Source organism: Triturus cristatus, chromosome 4_1, assembly GCF_964204655.1.
Source record: "Triturus cristatus chromosome 4_1, aTriCri1.1, whole genome shotgun sequence".
Lineage (NCBI taxonomy): Eukaryota > Metazoa > Chordata > Amphibia > Caudata > Salamandridae > Triturus > Triturus cristatus.
Window position 1 is genome coordinate 1257098980 of NC_140585.1, and position 21358 is coordinate 1257120337.

Sequence of the window (21358 nt, forward strand, 5' to 3'; positions counted from 1 at the left end):
CTGCGTCCAATTCATGGTCCGCGTTAGATCCGCGGACGAGTTTCTAATCACTCGAACTGAAAATCGTACTTCTGTGTGTTTTTTAAACGAGAAAGAGGCCGTCTTTGTACACGAAAGCTGCCAGCTGGGATCAGATGCTGGGAAATAGCAGAAAGGGATACATGTGAGTGGGGTGGCGGCTGTTTGCTGAAGCCTTAAGTCGCCAAAGGATCGACTACTCCATTTCAGAAGCACGCCAACACGGCCTTCTGCCCCGGCTGACATCAAAACAATAGTGTGGGTCTCACCGAAATAGCGCAGGGTTCAGTTACCCGAATTTCGGCGTAGAAATGATCCTAGCGCGATGAAAAGAGCGTTTCGAAAACACGCAGAACTAGTGAAATAAATATATTTTTCCACATACAACCTGATTTGATTTTACTTAAGAAAGAATAATCATAAAACGACGTTTTATCCATATAGGAGTTACGATTAAATACGCGCGCGCCCAGCTGCACGGCCACGTGGACTTGGGTTAGGATTCGTTCCTTTTTTACATTTCAGCTTGTAGAAATGCTGCGCTAATGGCGGGCAACAGGATAGATAGATAGATAGATAGATAGATAGATAGATAGATAGATAGATAGATAGATAGATAGATAGATAGATAGATAATCAATTAATTAATCTCGGGTACATGACTACAATACATGAAACGCATTGTATAAGTGAATACCATTTTTAGCTATACACTCAAAATAAATACACACACATTAAAAAGCGCATACATTAGTACACGAAGCCACGGTTAGTTTTTATGTTTCATCTTTTTAGGGGACTAAGAACATAGATATCAGTAGAAGGCGAAATCTCTGTTATAGAGAAATATGTTTGTGTTGAGACACAGGCAGGCATGCAGAGATAGAGAAATAGACAGGGAGATAGATAGATAGATAGATAGATAGATAGATAGATAGATAGATAGATAGATAGACTGCTTCAAAGAAGAACAAAAAGCGGAAAGGCATGTACAATAAAACCGCGGAGAGAAGAAAGCGCCGCTGGATTTGGTATTTTGCCGCACATTCAAATTGCCCTGGATGAATTCCATGTAGACTCCTTTTTTCGTGGCGTCCTTGTTCAACTCTCGGGCCGGGCCGCAGAGATCTCTTTGTCGTCGAGTGAATAGTGGGAGTAAACAGTGCACAGTAAACAAGAAAGTGCAGATGTCCAAAAACAAAGGCCTTGCGCTGTAAATGCGGAAAAATATAATTCTATATTAATATTTCACAAAATCCATATCACCTAAAAATTATCACATCAAAAAAGGACCTTAAAACGGCAAAACAATCATAACTTAAACAACCACGTGTGTGAAGGAAAGAAACGAATTCAGATATTCTGACCAATCAATAACAGGTGTCTGAAGTGTATTTAAATACAGGAATATATATAGGTGTATACATATACACCTTACGTAGTAGTTTAATTATTCTGGTTAAGTTGCTCTTTTTGAAGGGTTTCGCCATACGTTCGTGTACATATATTTTTCTTAATTTCCGTAGATTTAGTCCCCAGAACCCTGGCCGTATGTTCTTGACCGTAAGCAAGCGTTCACGTCTTGAGACGTTGGCCATCGGAGCAGAGGCCGCCTCGGTTCACACAAACATCCTAGTGTCGTGTCGACATCTCTGTCCTTTTCGCTGGTGACTGCTGCGTGACATTCGTCCTCTACTCTTCATTTTTTTCCTTAGGTTCTGGTTCACCCGCTGCTCGGGCTGTCGCGTTATCAGTGCAGTTTCATTTTTAGTGAAAACGCGCCGGTCGCGCTCTTGAGCCTGGGTTCAAGGGCTGCCCCCACACACACCGCCTCCTCTGCCATCCGAGAGCACCCCGGAATCTTGCCATCTTATTTTGGTGTTGATTCCGAGCCCCCACCCCATCCCCGCTGGTTCCCCACTCTCCTCGCCTTCCCAAAGGCCGGCTCGGGGAGCAGTGACGTCACTCGGGGCTACCCTTGACATTGACTGTGTGCTTCTGGCCGCGCTGACCTTGACATCACGTGAGTGACACTCGGTGGGGCGACGCTGTCTGGCACACAGCAGGCTCAGCGCCCCCTGTTTACAGACAAACACAGTGCCAGGCCCTGTCTAGACAGAGCGCCTAATGACGGCCAATAAAGCCGGGGAGGAGGCCCCCCCAAGTCCGGCCCTTTGTCTCGGAGGCTTCTGTGCCACCATCTCCGGCTCTGCCACCGTCGCGGGGAGGAAGGACGGCGTGTGACACCTGGGAGCAGGTCCGCGGCTCTGGAAGTGTCTGCGGGGTGAGTAGACGCGCCATTAAGGCTGTTTCCGCCGTCTTCCGAGAGATAGCCAGCTGCACATTAAACTTAATGCTTTTTTACCACTGTGTGAGAAATGTTGTCTGGGAGAAAAAAAGCGCAAACTGCCTGTAATTGCACCGAGCCCCGAAATGCAGGCACTTGTGTCGGGAAGCTGAGTGTGACATCTTATCTCGGGGCTTGCATCTTAAGTGCCGGCTAATGTCATGAAGACATGCCCCTTCCCCCTTTTAAAAACACAACATGTGGCTTTGCTGCGTGACGTGCTTCTGAGTCTGGCTTTGCACAGAGATGCTTTGCGTGGGCAGTTTTCTTGGACTTGTAAAACTCACCCCCAGTCCTACGAGACAGCCTCACTGCGCCTTAGAAGACGTGTTTCTTATTAACGCCGTGGCCTACCTGCTATTTAAAAGGGGGCGGGCCGCGCTTTTTTTCATGGAATTTAAACCTTGGAAAAAAAAAAGTGGGACCAAGTGAACATGTGACGCGCTTGCCACATTTGGGGTTTGGCAACAAGGGCGGCCTAGCGTGATACAGGAATTGTGGTGTTTCCGCTTTCTAAGCGTGTCACTGGGTGACTCGATAGTGCCTACCCACTGCGTCGTGTCCTAGGTCGAGCGGGAAAGAGGACCGGAAATTAGGCTTGGAATAGAAGCCCCAAGACGACTGGGCCTGTAACTCCTCGTGAGCTCGAAGTCTATTGAAATGTATTTTTTTCATCCGTCACTTGTTCAACACTTTTTGGAAAAAATTGTCCGATACTTGTCCACGGCTCTAAAAACAAATTAAAATTATTCGTATTTTTCTATTTACACAAATTCGAAATCAAACAAGACACCAGAGATTTTGAGAGTCAAAGGTGGAATTAGATCCCTACTGCTAATTACCCTGAATTGAACTAATTTGTGCGACATTATGGGATGGTGGTGCAAGACCTGTGAGGGCCTAGCCAGGCCAGTGGGATACACAGAACTTGTTTGTATTCATTTAAATAACTCCTCGCTCCGTTCATGGCAGAAGCGACGGTGTCTTATTCATGTCTATCTGGACACAGGCGCTGCTGTTCTAGGACTGCGGCGCGCTTTCCACAGAAGTAGCAGCAGAATTTACATTTTGATTTATGAAAAGCAAAGCTGCCTCGTTCCCACCCGAAAAATGCATTAATATAAAGAAGTATGCACTGGTCCGTGATTATGTGCCCATTTTAATGTTGAATTGTCCACGCTAACAACACTCAGCGTAAGGTAAAGTGGCACGCGACAGGCTCACCGCGGAGAATTGCCTACACCTATAGGCGTGAAGCGCGCACCATAGCTATGCAGACGAGTACACGTACTATATATATATATATATATATATATATATATATATATATATATATATATATATATATATATATATATATATATATAAATATATACATATACACACACACGACGTGAGCACCATAGCTACGTAGACGAGTACACACACACACATATATATATATATATATATACACAATATATATATATATATATGTGTGTATGTATATGTATATATGTGTATGTATATATATATATATGTGTGTATATATATATATGTGTGTGTGTGTATATATATATATATATATATATATATATATACACACACACACAAATGACAGGGGCACCATTGCCACGCAGACCAATACAAACACATATATTTTGTCCTTGGCGAACCAAGGAAAAAACGGGCACTCCGGACAGCATGTGCGTGTCTGTCTCGTTACAAACATGTTATTGGCAGCAACTCCAACACGGACGTGTTTCGGCTTCCACTAGTCTCTCTCAAAGTGTGTGTACATATATATGTGTGTGTATATATGTGTGTATGTATGTATGTATATATATATGTGTGTATATATGTGTGTATCTATGTATATATATATATAATCTATATGCCGTGAGGAATATCCGAGCTGCCCGAGCGGGTTTATTCCATTCTCTCTACTCCTTAAGTACGAGGGTTTCAGGATTGTATTCACGTTGGACTCGATGTATAGAATGGGCGTGTTGTTCGGCTGAGCGCACACACTATATGATTAATAGCGTCTAAATATATAGCTAAACAATGGGGCCCTCGTATGTAATGACAAAACGTTTAATTTTCACTAACTTTATGAATGAGCGGTGCCTCGCACATGGAAGAATAAAGTGCATGGACACATCTATAGGCAGGGTGGGTGGCGTCCCTCTACCTCAGGTCATATTTACGTCGCCGAGTCCGGTGAAGTCCAGGATTCGGAGCTTTTGGGGCAGCTCCCCGGGTGAGAGTGCTGAGGCCCGGGGGCTCGCACCGAGAGGGTCGGCCTCGCCTCGCTCCTGGGCGGCATCGGCCCCTCGTGGCAGTCAGACGGTCCTGCCCGTCTCCGGGCCGGCGAGACAATGACCTTGAACTGAGACGGAAGGCGTTGCGTTTTTCGGTTTTGTTCGAACATATCGCCCCTCTCCTTAAGTTAAAATACATCCATTTATGGATTCGAAGATATGAGTCACTCAAAAATGTTCCCCTGCTATTTCAACACATTTTTATACTTCAGGTTTGTACGGAATTTCAAATCATTTTTTTCCGAAATGTCCGTGTCTGAAATCACCTTTTCCATGATGTCGGCCTTTTTTTTTGTTGGAGACGAGGGGTTAAGCCCGGCCCCGGTTCCACAAATAACGAGTTCCCAGGCCGCGCTCTCACAGTCAGTAAAGCACGTGACTTGTGGTGTATTTTTCTTCCTCCCGAGGCCTGCGGATGTCACTGTATGGGAGCCCGGATTGCCCCATTCGCGTTTACTGGAGTTACAGGAGTCAAAGTCATGTGCGTGCAAATGTAAACATCGGCCTGCCCTGGGTTCCCGGCGCAGCGCGCGCGGGTGGGGATAGGCGCCACCTGGCGCGGATTTATTGACTTACATTCTGAAATTTCGAGCGAGAACTTCAAGCCCTAACGGCAACTCCTTCTCAGAGAACTGGAGACAAAGATTTCTAGGTCCCAATTAGCGCACACAGCACCACGGCATGTTTTTATTTTTAACGTATACACAACTGTGATTTTTTAATTATTATTATTATTTTATTTAAAACTGAAAAGGAGGCACAAGGGGAAATTATATTTAATCCCAAAACTAAATCAATCGCAACGCATTATAGTTTATCCAGGGTGTATATTCATAGCGCCCTGAGGCATACACACGCAGCGCAGAATGCCCCTTCATTATCCTCTTCAGAGATTACTTGGAAATGAAATACAGAGCTGAAAACCGGGCGAGGCAGTCATGTATGTACTGTGCATCTGAGCAGAGGGTCGGTAAAGCAAGGTCGGAAGTGTGCACTTTATTTTCGTTTATTTTTGCAGTTGTATAGAACACGGACATGGCCCGAAGGCATCAGAGCGCTTTACACACGCAGGAGATGAGGGTCGCAGCAGGTTACATGAATAGCAGTACTTTGGTGGGTGTGTGCAGCAGTAACAGCTAGGACACTTACAGCAGTTGGGCAGAGGGGATACACGGTTAAAACATGGATAAAGATGGCGGGGTCATCTAGCGCGTGCAGGTCGGATCCAATCACTGGAGTGTGAGTCGAAGGTGGATTAACCAAGATGTCTGTTGACAAGATGCACTGGTCTCAAGTTTGTATCAGAACTGGTTTCTGTGACTGGGCGGTGACGTCAGGGCTTCTCCTGTCCCCGGACTTCAGATATGGTCATTGATCCCCACGGCCGGCAAGCGCCTCAACGCAGCCTTCAGTGCACTCTACATAGATGATCAAAGAGACGCTGCAGCCGGGCCAATACACAGGCTCACAATAGCTGCACTCACTTGTGGGGATGGACTGTGTCGCCCTGATCTACAAAATCGGTCCTTATAAGGAAATACTTGTAGTGGAAGCACCGTTTAGTCTCGGTTACTAATGCGAGGAAAAGTCAGAAACCTAATCTGAGTTGTCTGAAAGAAACAGACGACACGATCATTGAGCACGTTATGTCAGGGCGGGTACGCGCTGCTCGTACTTACGCATAAGTGTAGATTCACGGTAAGTGTGCAGCGCCCATGGTATGCATGCTGGTTCTCGGGAGTATGCGACACTAAAGAATGCTTTGAGCACAGATAGATAGATACATAGATAGATAGATAGATAGATAGATAGATAGATAGATAGATAGATAGATAGATAGATAGACACATAGATAGAACGATATCTGACCTATTATTCTGGGATATTGACCAAGAGGTGAATTTTTAAACTCGCACTCTCGCTCTGTGGGAGGAATATATACAAATGTGTGCGGAAATAACCTAATAAATTCATAACACATTCCGCATCATTAACTGTATGGCAAAAAATTGCATACATGGGCAACGACTGCATCACCATACAACTGAGTGGTGTACCTCTAATGGAAGGTCTGAGGGTTTCACTTTGCATGTCAATCTGTATATATATATATATATATATATATATATATATATATATATATATATATATTCCCCACACCTTTCCCGCAGATAAAGGCTCCACCACGTCAAGGGATAGATGCACGCGTATTTATTGAATTACAAAGTATACGGGACTATGACGTCTTTCGGCTGGGTACAGTGGAAACCGTCCTTATGCTTTGTAATTCAACACATACACGAGCATCTACCGTTGGTGTGCCAGAACCTTCATTTGTAAGGAAGGTGTGGAATTGTTTGACTCGAGGGTGTTGCCCCTCTTATCCGAGAATTGTTCAGGAGCCGGTTGAGGAAACCACCAGTCAAAGCTATATATATATATTCCATCTCTGTGCGTCTTCCACTGTCAGTTGCTCGTCGCTAGTGCTTCCATATGTTTACATGTCTCAGAGTCCGTGGCCTATGTTGAGAGCCGTGGCCTATGTTGAGAGCCGTGGACACCGACTGACATGTATAGAGTGCGCGTGTCCATTTGCCACTTCTGTGGTGCGGACGGAGCTGCAAGGCGCGGTCCCGGGGAATGGTCGCTGAAGCCCCTCTGCGCGGAGGAGCGGGGGGGATCACGGCTCCACGGTGGCCCGGCGAGAACCATGTACTGCGGGGCGAGTGCGGGCTCCCACAGACCCACGGGCGTCCGGACGCGAAGCAGGCGGTGCTGCTAGCTAACGGGCCTCTGTCCCCCGCCTTGGCGGACTGGCGGCGGCTCAGGCCCGCTAAATCACGGATGAACATTGATAGCTCCGACGAGATCCTTAAATTACAGGCTTCGCGCGGCTTTGAAGCCTCCACTTAGGCGGAGACATTTACGCGCCCGGTGCCTCTGCCTTTGCGATCCGAGGAGTATTCGCTATAGAGACCTGGACGGATTCTACCGCCTAGAGATGCCCTTTAACCCAAGAGGCGCATGGCATCTCTGCCTAGGGTGCGTTTCTGGCTCCATTCAAGTAGCTTAAGCATCGTTTAAGAATAAGAAAGTCAAGGCCAGGCCCAGGATACCCGACGGGTGGTTGGTGGCCTCGGAGTATTTACTATTTATCCAGCTCTGTGACAACCCACAGAATCTATGTGGAAAGCGACTGATTCTAGCGTCTTGCACTCGCCCAACATTTGACAAATGAAAAAAAATGGCCACAAAAAGCCAAAGAGAGTGGCCCATAAAGAAGCATGTTTGGGCGCTTGTCTGTTTGCACTTCGTGGCGCTTGCAGATGCCCGCGTGCGTGACGTCGAGCAGAGCTACTGTTGAAAGGGGATTATTTTATTTATGGGGGTCTTGTTAAATGCTTTAAGACGTGTGGAGGGCTCGGGGCCTGTAAACAAGGAGCCTTGTTGCGGTCCGGCGCGCTTGCCTGGCCGTTAAGGAACCCTGTTAACTTTATATGACACCAGATCTGACGCTAATTTATTGGGAAATACTGTACATTTCTCGTTTTTAGTTAATAAACGGGCTAATTAATGAGCAAATAATGTTCCCTTCTGGCCAGCCGTCAGGCAGGCTCGGCTACCCCCTGGAAGGGGGGCTCGCCTTTTGTTTTATTGCAGTGCATTTCTTTAAGTGGTGCGAGCTTGCCATTTCTTATTTAATAATTGTTCCAATGTTGCCTGCGAGATGATCCTCTTTAAAAAAAAGACAGCAGGAGGAGGCCGAGCCTAGCGCTGCGCCGGGTCTCGGGTTGCCGAGAAGGGGGAGGCGGCCTGAGGCCCGGGCCCACGTGAAGCCCGGGAGCCAATCGGGGGCACCCCCAGGTTTAACTATGTTTAATGTCAGATGGCAATAAAGTAGAAGGCTCGGGCAGGCCCGCGGAAATGGGCGAGCACAATCTGCTGAACCCGGGCTTTGTGGGACCTCTGGTGAACATCCACACCGGCGACACCTTCTACTTCCCCAACTTCCGCGCCTCGGGGGGGCAGCTGCCGGGCCTGCCGCCCCTCTCCTACCCCCGCAGGGACAATGTCTGCTCCCTGCCCTGGGCGCCCCCCGAGCCCTGCAACGGCTACCCCCAGCCCTACCTCGGCAGCCCGGTGTCCCTCAACCCGTCGTTCGGCCGCGCCTGCGAGCTGGCCCGGGTGGAGGAGAGCAAGTGCTTCTACCGGGAGCCGTGCGCCGAGAGCCCCGGCCTGAAGCGGGGGGACGGCGTCCTCATGCCCCTCGAGCCCGGGCTGCTGGGCGGCTACGGCAAGTACGACTCCTACCCGCCGGCCGAGGGGCCGCCGCACGACCCGCCCTCCTGCCAGTCCCTGGAGTCCGACTCCAGCTCGTCCCTGCTCAACGAGGGCCCCAAGGGCCCGCCCCACGAGCCGGGCCACCTGACGTCCCCGCTGGGCCCGGGCGGCGGGAGCCTCGCCGGCGGCGGTAAGTGCTGGGCTGCGCCTGGGATGGGTGCCTGTGCCTGTGCCTGTAATATGTGCATGTGTCTGCGCCTGTAATATGTGCCTGTGCCTGGAATACGTGCATGTGTCTGCGCCTAGGATGGGTACCTGTGACTCTCTGCGCCTGCAATATGTGCCTGTGTCTGCCTGCGCCTGTATTATATGCCTGTGTCTGCCTGCGCCTGTAATATGGGCCTGTGTCTGTGCCTGGAATACGGGCATGTCTGCGCCTGGGATGGCTGCCTGTGACTCTCTGCGCCTGCAATATGTGCCTGTGTCTGCCTGCGCCTGTAATATGTGCCTGTGTCTGCCCATGGAATATGTGCCTGTCCGAGCCTGCCTGCTTGACGTGTCCACAAGTTTCTCTGCGTGTGTATGCGCATGTGTTGTGCTCCTGTGTGCGTATGGCTTGTGTGTTTACGAGCCTGCCTCTCCCGTCAGTCTCTATGATGCTGCCACCGGCAGGAGCTGGGCTCTTCGACGCGCAGCACTTGCACGCTAGTCCCAGACCGCTAGGGGTAGCAGTAAAACACCTGAACACGGCACTAGGTGCTGTCCCTTTTAAAAGAGAGAGAGCGAGAAGGCAACCAATAAACATGTAAATATCCAGTAAACGGGACAGGGCGCCTGTATGCGCCGGAGGGGGCGGGTAGCGCTGTTCCCATTACATAAACCACGTTAGGGCTCGCGGTGCCAGGGCGCTTGGTGTGCCCAGAGCCACCCCCCTCTGTCCCCTGCACACAACCCATGGCCGAGGCCTTGTGCCGCATAAGTCTTAGGATGAGAGACTTGGAAGTGCCACACATATGAACCCCCGGGTTCCCACAGATGGTGACCACGTCCACAGCTACAATGTTTACCACATAACTCTCCACACACCTGAGAAACACCTCTACAGCGCTTTCCATATAACGCAGGAACGCGAGGTTCCCACAGGACATGCCCCAGTCTATGATAATAAGAGGGTAAAAGAAACCTGCCGAGGATTTCAAGGTTTAAGAAGGCACGTCTGTATCAAAACATATTTTAAACAGAGGAGAGGTGTGTTGGGTTTTACATGGTATAGACGCACACCTATGATCTTTTCAGATCACCGGATATGCACATTTAAAGTACATGGGGTTGCCCAAACAAAAACTCACCTAAGCGTCACATCACAGGCAATCTACCATATGCCCCATACCACAAACACACACACACAATAAAGCTACGCCATGGTCCCTGTAGCAGACATACGTTAATATTACAAACACACGCCTCTGGTGCTTCCCACATAATATGCATTCACTTATACGGCATTTCACACATAGTTCACACAGGTGTACTGTTTTAAACGTACCCGTCAAATATAGCCACCGTGTTTTCCATAAACAGACACACACTTGCCATGCGGGCATCTTTCAAGTCCAGGCACATGGCGCGAGCATCTACAACCGTGTCCTTTTCTTACACTCACACAAACCTATAACTTGTTCCATACCACGGACACCCACAGTACATTTATCTGACACACTTCTATGAAATGTTACGGTCTCTGTATTACTGATATGACATGATCTGTATTACACAAATAATGTATATCGTTGCTATGTGTTACACACACATATCTACAGAATATTCCCCATTAGGCATCCATATGTTAGCTACTCATATATTTAGCACCTGTATTACAAACATCCAAAGACATTAGAATTTCCATGTCAGAATATGCAGGTTGTTTTGTTTCTGTATATATACTTGGCTCTCTCTCGCGTACACATACGCACACACACACACACACATGTTTTCCATGAAGCGCGTGAATGTTGTTGTAAAACATATATTTCATCTTTTCCTTAGAACAGAAAACTGAATTTAATGACATTTCCCACATCCCAGACACTTATATAAGTGGTTTTCTCTGTAACATGTACTCCTTCCTATATGTTGTATTAGACAAACAGGCCCCCGCGTCGGTTATTTGTTGCTCTAAACTCACACATCTGTAATGTTTTCCATAGAACAGGTTCTAAGGAACAAAGACGCACCTATGATAAGACACACATCTGTATTATTTCCCATCAGACACACATGTATCAATGAAACTTTACTTTAAAAGACACGCATAAATGATGCGTTTCCTCTAACAAACACACACATGTCATTTTTCCCTCTAATAGACACCCATCTATGATGCGTTCCATTTAACACACACATCCATGATGCGTTTCATCGAACACCCATCCATGATGCGTTCCATCGAAGACACACATCCTTGCTTCACTCTAACATACACACGCCCATGATGCGTTCCATTTAACACACACGCATCCATGATGCGTCCCATCTACAGACACACATCCATGATGCGTTGCCTCTAAAATCCACACATCCATGATGCTTCACTCTAACATACAACATGTCCATGAAGCGTTCCATCTAACAGACACATCCATGATGTGTCCCATCTACAGACACACATCCATGATGCGTTCCATCTAACAGACACAAGTCTATCATGGTACCCTATTTTATACACACATCCATGAGGCCTTCCATCTAACGGACACACACTCACGATGCGTTCCATATAACAGACAATTCATGATGCGCTCCATTTAACAGACGGACATCCCAGATGCCTTCAATCTAACATACACACATCCATGATGCTTCACTCTAACATACACATATCAATGATGCTTCACTCTAACATACACACATTCATGAGGCGTTCCATTTAACAGACACACATCCATGATGCGTTCCATCGAACAGACACACATCCATGATGCGTTCCTTCGAACAGACACACATCCATGATGCCTTCCAACAGACACACATCCATGATGCCTTCCATGTAAAATACACACATTCATGAGGCGTTCCATTTAACAGACATCCATGATGCGTCCCATGGAACAGACACACATCCATGATGCGTTCCAACACACACAATTCCATGATGCCTTCCATCTAACATACACATATTCATGAGGCGTTCCATTCAACAGACATCCATGATGCGTCCCATCTACAGACATCCATGATGCCTTCCATCTAACACACACACATTATGCGCCCCATCTAACAGACACAAGTCTGTGATGCGTTGCCTCTAACAGACACGCACATGCATGATGCTTCCTTTATGACAAACACGCATCTACGCAGATGTTTGTAAATCCATTTCTATTACTTGAAACCAGTCATACCCCTACGTATTTCAAACATTACAGACAGATATCTAGAATGTGTTTCCTACAACAGACCCTAGCATGTATTCTTTAAAAAAAAACTCATTCTTGGAGCGTGTGTAAATCTAACATGATGCCCACAGGACAGACACGCTCGCGTCCCTTGCTTCTGACATACTACATATACATACATCTCTTTGCTTTCTACACACCACACTTTCATTAAAGGGCTGTGCGTATGACAGACACACGTGTATGCTATTCTACAGAACAGGCCCGCCCATGATGCTTTTTGTAGAGCACATACATCTAGGGTGACGTTTATAAAGCCATACATGTCCATCTAGCAGAAAAATTCTCACGTTTAAATATTATTGAGACACAACTGTAATATTTTCTCTTCATCAGACACATAGATATGGCGATGCCTGGTAATCTTTTAAAAATATCCCCGATGGCAGATACCCTGCAATCCTGTTTTAAAAACCGCACACGGCCATTCATAATATTTCCCACACCGTACTACAGACACGTGTGTCACTGGTGAGGCCCGTGTACAGGACACATATACCCCGGATATTACACACGTGCTGCTCACGTACACCTGGGGGCCGTGAGCAGTCCACGTGCTGGCGCGCTGTGTGATCTGTCACCATTTGTAAAGGGTATGCTGCCACGTGCATAGCCTCGCGGCCTTTCAAGTCACAGATGCACGGGGGGTTCCCGCACAACGGCCGAGGTGTAAATGGGGGCTACTTCTGAATTCCAGGTTTCCACAGCTATGATGCTCTCCGCGTGCCTGGCGCGCGTGCCTATGTTGTGTGACATAGAACACGTATACATATATCACACTAACTTCATAAAGCCGGGCGGTCTCTGGTGCTGCTCTTCTCCCAAATCTAGAAGCGCAATTTACGCAATCCTACGCATATTTCTAGGGGTGAAATCGGCCCAGACAGATGGTGGGGTAACAGGGTCCCCTCTGCACCAGCAGGCGCGGTTGAGGAGTGCTCCTTGTGCGAGTGAGTGAGGGCAGTCACCGCTGCCTTCCGGGACAGCCTCACACTGGAGTGATAGGCACTGGGGCAGGCTCCCTCCTCTCGGCATCCTTTTATTATAGTCCCCCTCTATCCATCTGTCTGTCTGTCTGTCCGTTACGCCCATCTATCTACTTATCTGTCCGTCTATCATCTTATCTTTTATTCTATCATCTTTCATTCTATCTTTTATTCCATCCGTCACATGTTATTCTATCATCTTTCATTCTATCTTTTATTCCATCTGTCACATTTTATTCTATCTTTTATTCTATCTTTTATTCTATCTACCATCTTCCATCCTATCTATCTTTTATTCTATCTAGCATCTTCCATCCTATCTTTTATTCTACCTTGTCATCTTTTATTCTATCTATCTTGTATTATATATCTCTATCTTTATTTGGTTTTACATATCTGTCGGTGTCTGGTGTGTGTGCGTGCTTGCTTTAAGATGTTTGCAGAGTGCCCGGTTAGATGCAGACGGGATCGCAGGTATACTCGCTCATGGGGTTACCAACCCCTTCAATGTTAAGCGTTTCACCCTTGGAACTGGGCGCGCTCACCCTATGTAGGAGACAGTTGTATAGCGCACAAAAACAGAGCGGGGGTTTCAGAATAAATGTCTAGGTGCTGCTAAATCCCGCAAGCAGAATGATTATCTGTCTATCTATCTATCTATCTAACTATCTATCCGTCTATGTAGTCATTTATCTAATTTATCTAGCCCTCTGCATTTCTATATATCTAGTGATGTGTCTACCCCTTCTAAATTTCTATATAGAGATGTATCTATCTATCTATCTATCTATCTATCTATCTATCTATCTATGTAGTCATTTATGTAATTTATCTACCCCTCTGCATATCTATCTATCTAACTATCTATCTATCTATGTAGTCATTTATGTAATTTATCTAGCCCTCTGCATTTCTATTTTATCTAGTGCTTTATCTACATATCTATCTATATATCTATCTAGTGATTTATCTATCTCTATTTAGTGATGTATCTACCCTCTCTGAATTCCTATCTATCTAGAGATTTATCTACCCCTCTGCATATCTATTCATCTGTCTACCTTCCCCTCTATATTTCTATTTATATATCCCTCCCTCCCTCTATGTTTCACTATAGCCACCTATCTGTCGGTGTCATACTATATCCATCAGCTATCGGCATGTAGCTCATTGGATCTGTCCCCGTTTCTCTAGCGGGCTGCCTAGCGATGCTCCAGGTTTCCTTCTGTCTCTCTGTGTAACCCGCAGTATGTCTAGCTAGCGCTGCTCTGTCTTCAAGGCGCAGGGAGAGGGCCCGCTCTAGAAAGGCGGCTGTGGCGGGAGACAAAGACAGCTAGCCGAGAGGCAGGCAGGGGAGGCAGCTGCTCGTCCGCCCATGTACCCCGCTCTCTGACTCTGCCTTGTTCCCTCCCTCTTGGTCCGCAGGGGTCCCCTGGTACCCGATGCACACCCGCTCGCGGAAGAAGCGCAAGCCCTACTCCAAGCTGCAGCTGGCGGAGCTGGAGGGCGAGTTCATGGTCAACGAGTTCATCACCCGCCAGCGACGGAGGGAGCTCTCGGACCGCCTGAGCCTCAGCGACCAGCAGGTGAAGATCTGGTTCCAGAACCGGCGGATGAAGAAGAAGCGGCTGCTGCTGCGGGAGCAGGCCCTGTCCTTCTTCTGAGCCGGCCGGACGGCCGGGCCGCTGCCCAGCCCAGGGACACCCTCGCACCAGCTCGCTGCGCTTCAAGGCAGCCACGCATCCACAGGAGGGGGCTCACCCCCTCCCGCCCACATGGACCGAGGCACAGTCACAAGAACGCACCCCTGGGCTGGAGGCGAGCACCGCACCCCCTCGGGTCCCTGTGTGCTCCTGGGCATGTACTCGCTGCCGCCATTCCTTGGCGCCTTTGTTCTTTCTCCCTGTGTGAGGGCAGGCTTCCTGCTCAGCGAGGACTCCTCACACAGCTTGTAGGTGTCGAGGTTCCCTGTGGGTGGGGCGCGGACCGCTGGAAATCACTTCAGGAGAACTGCAGTCACCCCAAGTAGGCAGGGGGTGCAACCAGCGTTACACTTGCCTGCCGCCCCCACTTTATAGCAGAATATATGCTCTCCTAAATCAACCGAGAACAGAGAATGGGAGACGAAGGGCAAGCTTAGCGCTTGATTTTTTTCAAATGGTCCGTGTGGGCGCTAAGATTGCACCTCGCAGTAAACATGTTCGTAAAGCTGCAGAATAAAACAGGCGAACGAGCAGTTTTCACGCATGGAAAGACATTTTATGTCACGAGGGCGGGGGTTGTTCTGCATATGTCTTACTGCCAAACATTGTTTACACATTTCATATTGACACAAAACACTTTACAATGAACATGATTGTGGAGTGGGTCCACCATTTCTATTCTGTATAATGTGAATCGACAATTAAAGAAGGAATGTTTTTAGAAAAAAAGTAATCTACAGCCAAAGGCCCGGCCCCGGGGTCTGTTTTCTCTTAAACGTATAAAGATTAAAATAAAACAGAAAGGAGGCGGGGTCGAAGGATAAAAGAAGTCTCTTAAAACTATAAACATGAAATAAAATACTAATAAAAAACCCACCAATGTATCCTGATGGCACAATGAATGTCTTTTTTCCCGGGACTACAGACCGTACAAAAAGTAGCATTTAATTTGACATTTAAAAGGACTTTTTATTTTGTTAAGTGTGTTCATAGGCACGATAAAGGCGGCAGCCTGATCCCCTCTTAAAAGGGGCATGCTTCTCCTCGGCATTAAGTGGGCCTACAGAGGAACATTATCCGCGCTGCATTTTCTGCCCTCCCTGTCTGTGTGCGAGGGAAATAACCATTAGCTGAGTAATAACTGTCAGGTATGTGTGTCATAAAAATGTTTATTGTAGTCCGGGAAACGCAGAGAAAAGGCAGGCTGCTGTTGAAGGAAGAGGACAGAATAAACACACAGATGCACACTGCAAACCTGCTGCAAAAATAAAATCGAAGCATTTGTACCGTTTGGTGAAATGAACATTATAGCACGCAGCAGGAATGAGGTAATACAGGGAAGCGCGTTATAAGGGCGGCCTGACACCACTTTTATTTCAAAAAGGGATTAGGTTTATTAGAAAACGTTAAGGGGGTCCGAGCTGCCACCTCGTGCTATGGTTTACCAGCAGCGGAGGGAGGCCCTTATTTACGAGTTGGCAGAGGGGCGGCCAGTGTTTAGAAAACCCGAAGCAGGCCAACAGATGCAGAAAGAGCTTAGCAAACGCCCCCCTCCCCCTCGCGCCGCAGGGTTAGGTTGCAGGGCGCCCAGCACCACCGCAGAACGCAGGCCTCTCCCCTCCCCTGCCGTCGCCCAGCTCTGAAAATAAACACGGGTTGCTCTTCCCAGAGAATGTGAATCTGGCCGCTCTTGTGTGGCTGAGCGAACCCCAGTGTTTCCGTGGAATCGGCGTCAGTGCTGCTGCCGCCTCTTCCACAGGCCGAGGAGGCCATCTTCGGTTGGGAGCAGTGCGCCGACGAACACGATAGGCCAAGCTGATGCTGAGGAAATGCAGTGGTACCAATACAAACACCTGGTACTGTTCCTATGCCGCCGCGGAGATGCAATGTAACGTCCCTCCGCTGCACGAATCCGCATAGGTGACCTCGGGTTGCCAAATGAATGTTGTCATTTTAAGAATAGTCTGTTTTCTCTTTTTATCATTCTTTTCCCAAAACATGTGAAACACAAGGCCACAGCGAAAATGCAAATTAGAAATCATGTGGATTTTTAAACTGAGGCATTTAGACTTTTTGTTATTCAACAAAGTAGGTAGATTTTATATTGCAGTTTTTTCCCGGGGTGGGGGGGGGGGGTGGGGGAAGAGGTGGGGGGGGGGGGGGGTAAGTGTATTAGGACACCTCCCGCTGTCCCTAAATTAAAATAAATACACACGTAAAAAAAATACCAGCAACAAAATAAGAACTGTAGCCTTTTTAGGTCAGTGCCTGTTTCAGGAATTTATCTCGTATCACGCGTATTAAGAAAAATGTAAAATAAATATATATAAATGAAATATCCTCTTACAGATGTTTTCCATGCCTTCGGCGCGAGGGCCATGTGTTCTTGTGATAGACGTCTTTCTTGTCCGTTTTTATCGCCTCTGTATAATTCAGTTTATTGCTGTTGTGAATATGCTCCGTGTAATTTCAGTGTCTTGTTTACTTCTAGTGTAGGGCGCTCGCGCCTGTGTCCGTCTTAGCACGTTCTAGGTTCTATTACAACCTTGTAAAGAGAAGGCTTCACCGTATACAAAGTATTAATAATGAATGTATCATGATGTGGTTTCTAATAATAAACACAAATGTGACATTATGAAATGTGTTCTTTTTGCCGTGGTACAGAGCATGTCTTGTGTTTGGGGCGCGGTCCATTCTCCAGTCAGGTGGGTGCGAGGAGAGAGGGATGGGGCAGGGTTGGCCCTCCCTGGAAGGTGGTGGGGGGCACGACGCAGCGTGAACCCCGTGGTTCCGATGGATGGAAGCTCACACTACAAATCCACTTCCTTTCAAAGAAAAGGTTTGCTGGCGAGAATAGTATGGTAAATCTGAAGTCCGAATAGGGCCTGTGGGGGAAACAGCCTTTACGACATATATTCGTAGTAACGACATATATTCGCCTGTGGTGTGGGGGGGGGGGGGGGGGCTCTTTTTATCTGTCGTCGAAGCTCTATTGGATTCTGCTCCCAGCTCTGAATTTTACCACATTTAGTAACATTGTGCTGAGTTGGTCAATAACGTGTGGACATGAGAAAAACAACAACACTACCGTTTTTGGCGTGTCGGTGGGGAAGACACGTCTGTCTCCTTTCTGAATAAACAGGCCTCCGGGCACGCAGTAATCACCAATGCCAGCATTTAAATGCTGCCATAAACCTATTGTGGCCCCATTGCTATCAGTACAAGCAGCCGAGAAAAGGAGGGGGGGGGAGGGGGTCCCACGCTTCTGGCGACGTTTCTCGCTGAGGCGTGGGCAAGGAATGCCTACTCTGAGGCAAACACGACCAGCCACAGTTCCGTGAAAACGGAAAACTACTAACCGTTCGGGGCCTCGTGTCAAGAGTGTAAAACGCGGCAGCAGGCGCCTAAACGCAACACGCAGCGCTTTGTCCACACTGCTCTTAAACTCTACTGACTTCCAAAGGGATTTTGGCAATTCCATGACCCAAACGATCTTCACTGGCTGAGAAGTGGCTCTAGGCGTCTGTGCCAGGTTTGGTTCCACCCGCACCCCCCGTTTTTCAAATAACACTGTCTTGTAAGCGCGGAAATCTGGTTTAGGCACCGGCGGGGCCTATCTATTTTCAGTGTTACTTGTTGATTACGCGCTCGCTCTCCTCGTGGCCTGCAAATTAAAGTTCACGTTATCAGTTTCGAACAAAATCTGAAAATAATATCCTTCAAATATCACATCCGAGCCTTTTGAGGCCTGCCTACAACACCATGAAAGATAAAAAAAACAAGGGGCAAGGACGAGAGGGTTACTAGCAGCAGGCCGTTCCCGGAAGCAGAGCACCAGTTACAGTGGGTTTCAGCAGGGGAAACATGGTCATTGTAATAGTGATCGTAAACGCACCCTGCTACAGAGCAGCGCCTAGAAGCACACTAATAAACGTATTACACTTGTCAATTTGCGCCCCTGTCACATCAGAAATGGCAAATAAAATAGATGACAATTCACATGTTGCACCTGCGAAGCAAGGGCGCTAAGCACGTCCGGGCAGGGCCTGTTCCCGCAGACCCGGGAATAGCACACTGACGGCCACCATCATGTACAATATTCTTCTCAGCGCTACATTTCATGCATGCCACTGGCTGTAACCACGTTTCTCTCCCAGATCTTGATGTTTTGCGCACATTTTGTATGTAGCGCCTTGCACTGTTTGTGCTGCTGTTGTATTTACCTGTGCAATTGTAGTGACATCATCCGTACATGGCAGCTAGGGTGGGTGCACAGAGGTTGCTCGGTCATGCAACATGGTACATAAAGCACCCTGACTCTAAGTACCCTCCAAACTGCTATGTACCGCATTCTACGTACCCACCGCAGCCGCCCTGTGAATCCATTCAAGTCTGTGTGCCCACGCCAGCTGCTACGTACCAAACTCTATAAACCCACCCCAACAGCTGTGCCCATTACTGCTGCACCCACCTGAGGCTAGCAATAACACACAGGGACTCAAATACAAAAAATTGGCGTAGGGCAGCGCTGCAAGTCTTTTTGCGTAACTCCCCTATGCCAATTTGGAAGGGCAGGATTGCACCGTATTTACAACATACGGCGCATTCCTGTCCTTTCAGCCGGTGCACACTTTGGTGCCTACCGCCAAAGTAGGCACCCTTGCCCCATAGTGCATAAGTGTCTGTGTTGTCAGCATTGTTTTGGTTTTTCCAGCACAAAAACATTCCAGAGAGGCGTTCTCCTCTTTCTATGTATGCAACACACATGGACAGAGGAAAAAACCAAGAGAAATGCAAACATTTCTCTTCATTACCCCTGCTCTGGGGAGGGGTAAGACTTTGGCGCTGCACGAAGTTTGTGATTTTGTGCATCTGGGGCCGTGTCAAATTCCTTGGGTGTTGGGTGGGAACATCCATCGCAACACCCATATAATTCCTCCTTGACGCAGAGTAAGGCAACGCAGCGCTTTGCACTGCCTTGCCTTACTCCATACCTACGAGGCCATGCGGCCTCAAATATGATTGAGAGGCCTGCAGCACCGGAGAGGCAAAAAAGAGTGATGCTCCTGCAGCGCAGGCCTCTTGTAAATAGGCCCCTCAGTTTCTACCTCCTATGCTATCTGCAAGAGTTTAGTTCGGCGTACCCGCCCACCTGCTCTGTACGACACTCTGGCTCTATGTATACGCCTCAGCAGCTATTTACGACACTCTAGTTCTAACCACACAGCCCAACTGCTATGTACGACACTCTAGTTCTAACCACCCACCCCAACTGCTATGTGCGCCACTCAAGTTCTACCACCTGCCCCAGCAGCTCTGTACAACACTCTAGCGCTAACCACTTGCCCCAGCAGCTATGTACAACACTCTAGCGCTAACCACCTGCCCCAGCAGCTATTACAACACTCTAGCTCTAACCACCTGCCCCAGCAGCTATGTACAACACTCTAGCTCTAACCACCTGCCCCAGCAGCTAGCTCTAACCACCAGCCCCAGCAGCTATGTACAACACTCTAGCTCTAACCACCTGCCCCAGCAGCTAGCTCTAACCACCTGCCCCAGCAGCTATGTACAACACTCTAGCTCTAACCACCTGCCCCAGCAGCTATGTACAACACTCTAGCTCTAACCACCGGCCCCAGCAGCTATGTACAACACTCTAGCTCTAACCACCTGCCCCAGCAGCTATGTACAACACTCTAGCTCTAACCACCTGCCCCAGCAGCTATGTACAACACTCTAGCTCTAACCACCTGCCCCAGCAGCTATGTACAACACTCTAGCGCTAACCACTTGCCCCAGCAGCTATGTACAACACTCTAGCTCTAACCACCTGCCCCAGCAGCTAGCTCTAACCACCTGCCCCAGCAGCTATGTACAACACTCTAGCTCTAACCACCGGCCCCAGCAGCTATGTACAACACTATAGCTCCCTGTACCCACCATAGCGGCTATGTAGGACATTGTAGCTCTATGTATTCGGCCCGGCTGGAAAGTCGGACACTCTAGCTCTACATACCTACCCAGTGGTGTCGTGAACCCCCACGCTTCGTCAGCTGGAGGAGGGGTAGGGATCTGTAGCTGATGCCCTGCTGTTCTGGCGGTCTCCGCAGTAGAGCAGACTGTGAGACAAAGGCACATTTCATAACAGGTGCTGATCGGGTGCCCGGTATGATCAGCTTGTTGTCACGAGTAGGAAGCCTAAAGTCACAGGGGCAAACCAAGGGTTTGCAACAGGAACTCATTCTTAATGTCTACTTTTTGC

The 21358-nt window shown here is 48.0% G+C and overlaps 1 protein-coding gene across 1 annotated transcript; it reads left to right on the forward strand.

Annotated features, from left to right (window-relative positions):
* Positions 1–8548: 8548 nt before the first annotated feature.
* On the forward strand, positions 8549–17233 carry HOXC12 (homeobox C12). Its single transcript, XM_085654716.1, has 2 exons — positions 8549–9139; positions 14816–17233. The coding sequence occupies exons 1-2, from the start codon at positions 8593–8595 to the stop codon at positions 15052–15054; spliced, it is 786 nt and encodes a 261-aa protein (XP_085510842.1). The 5' UTR covers positions 8549–8592; the 3' UTR covers positions 15055–17233.
* Positions 17234–21358: the final 4125 nt, after the last annotated feature.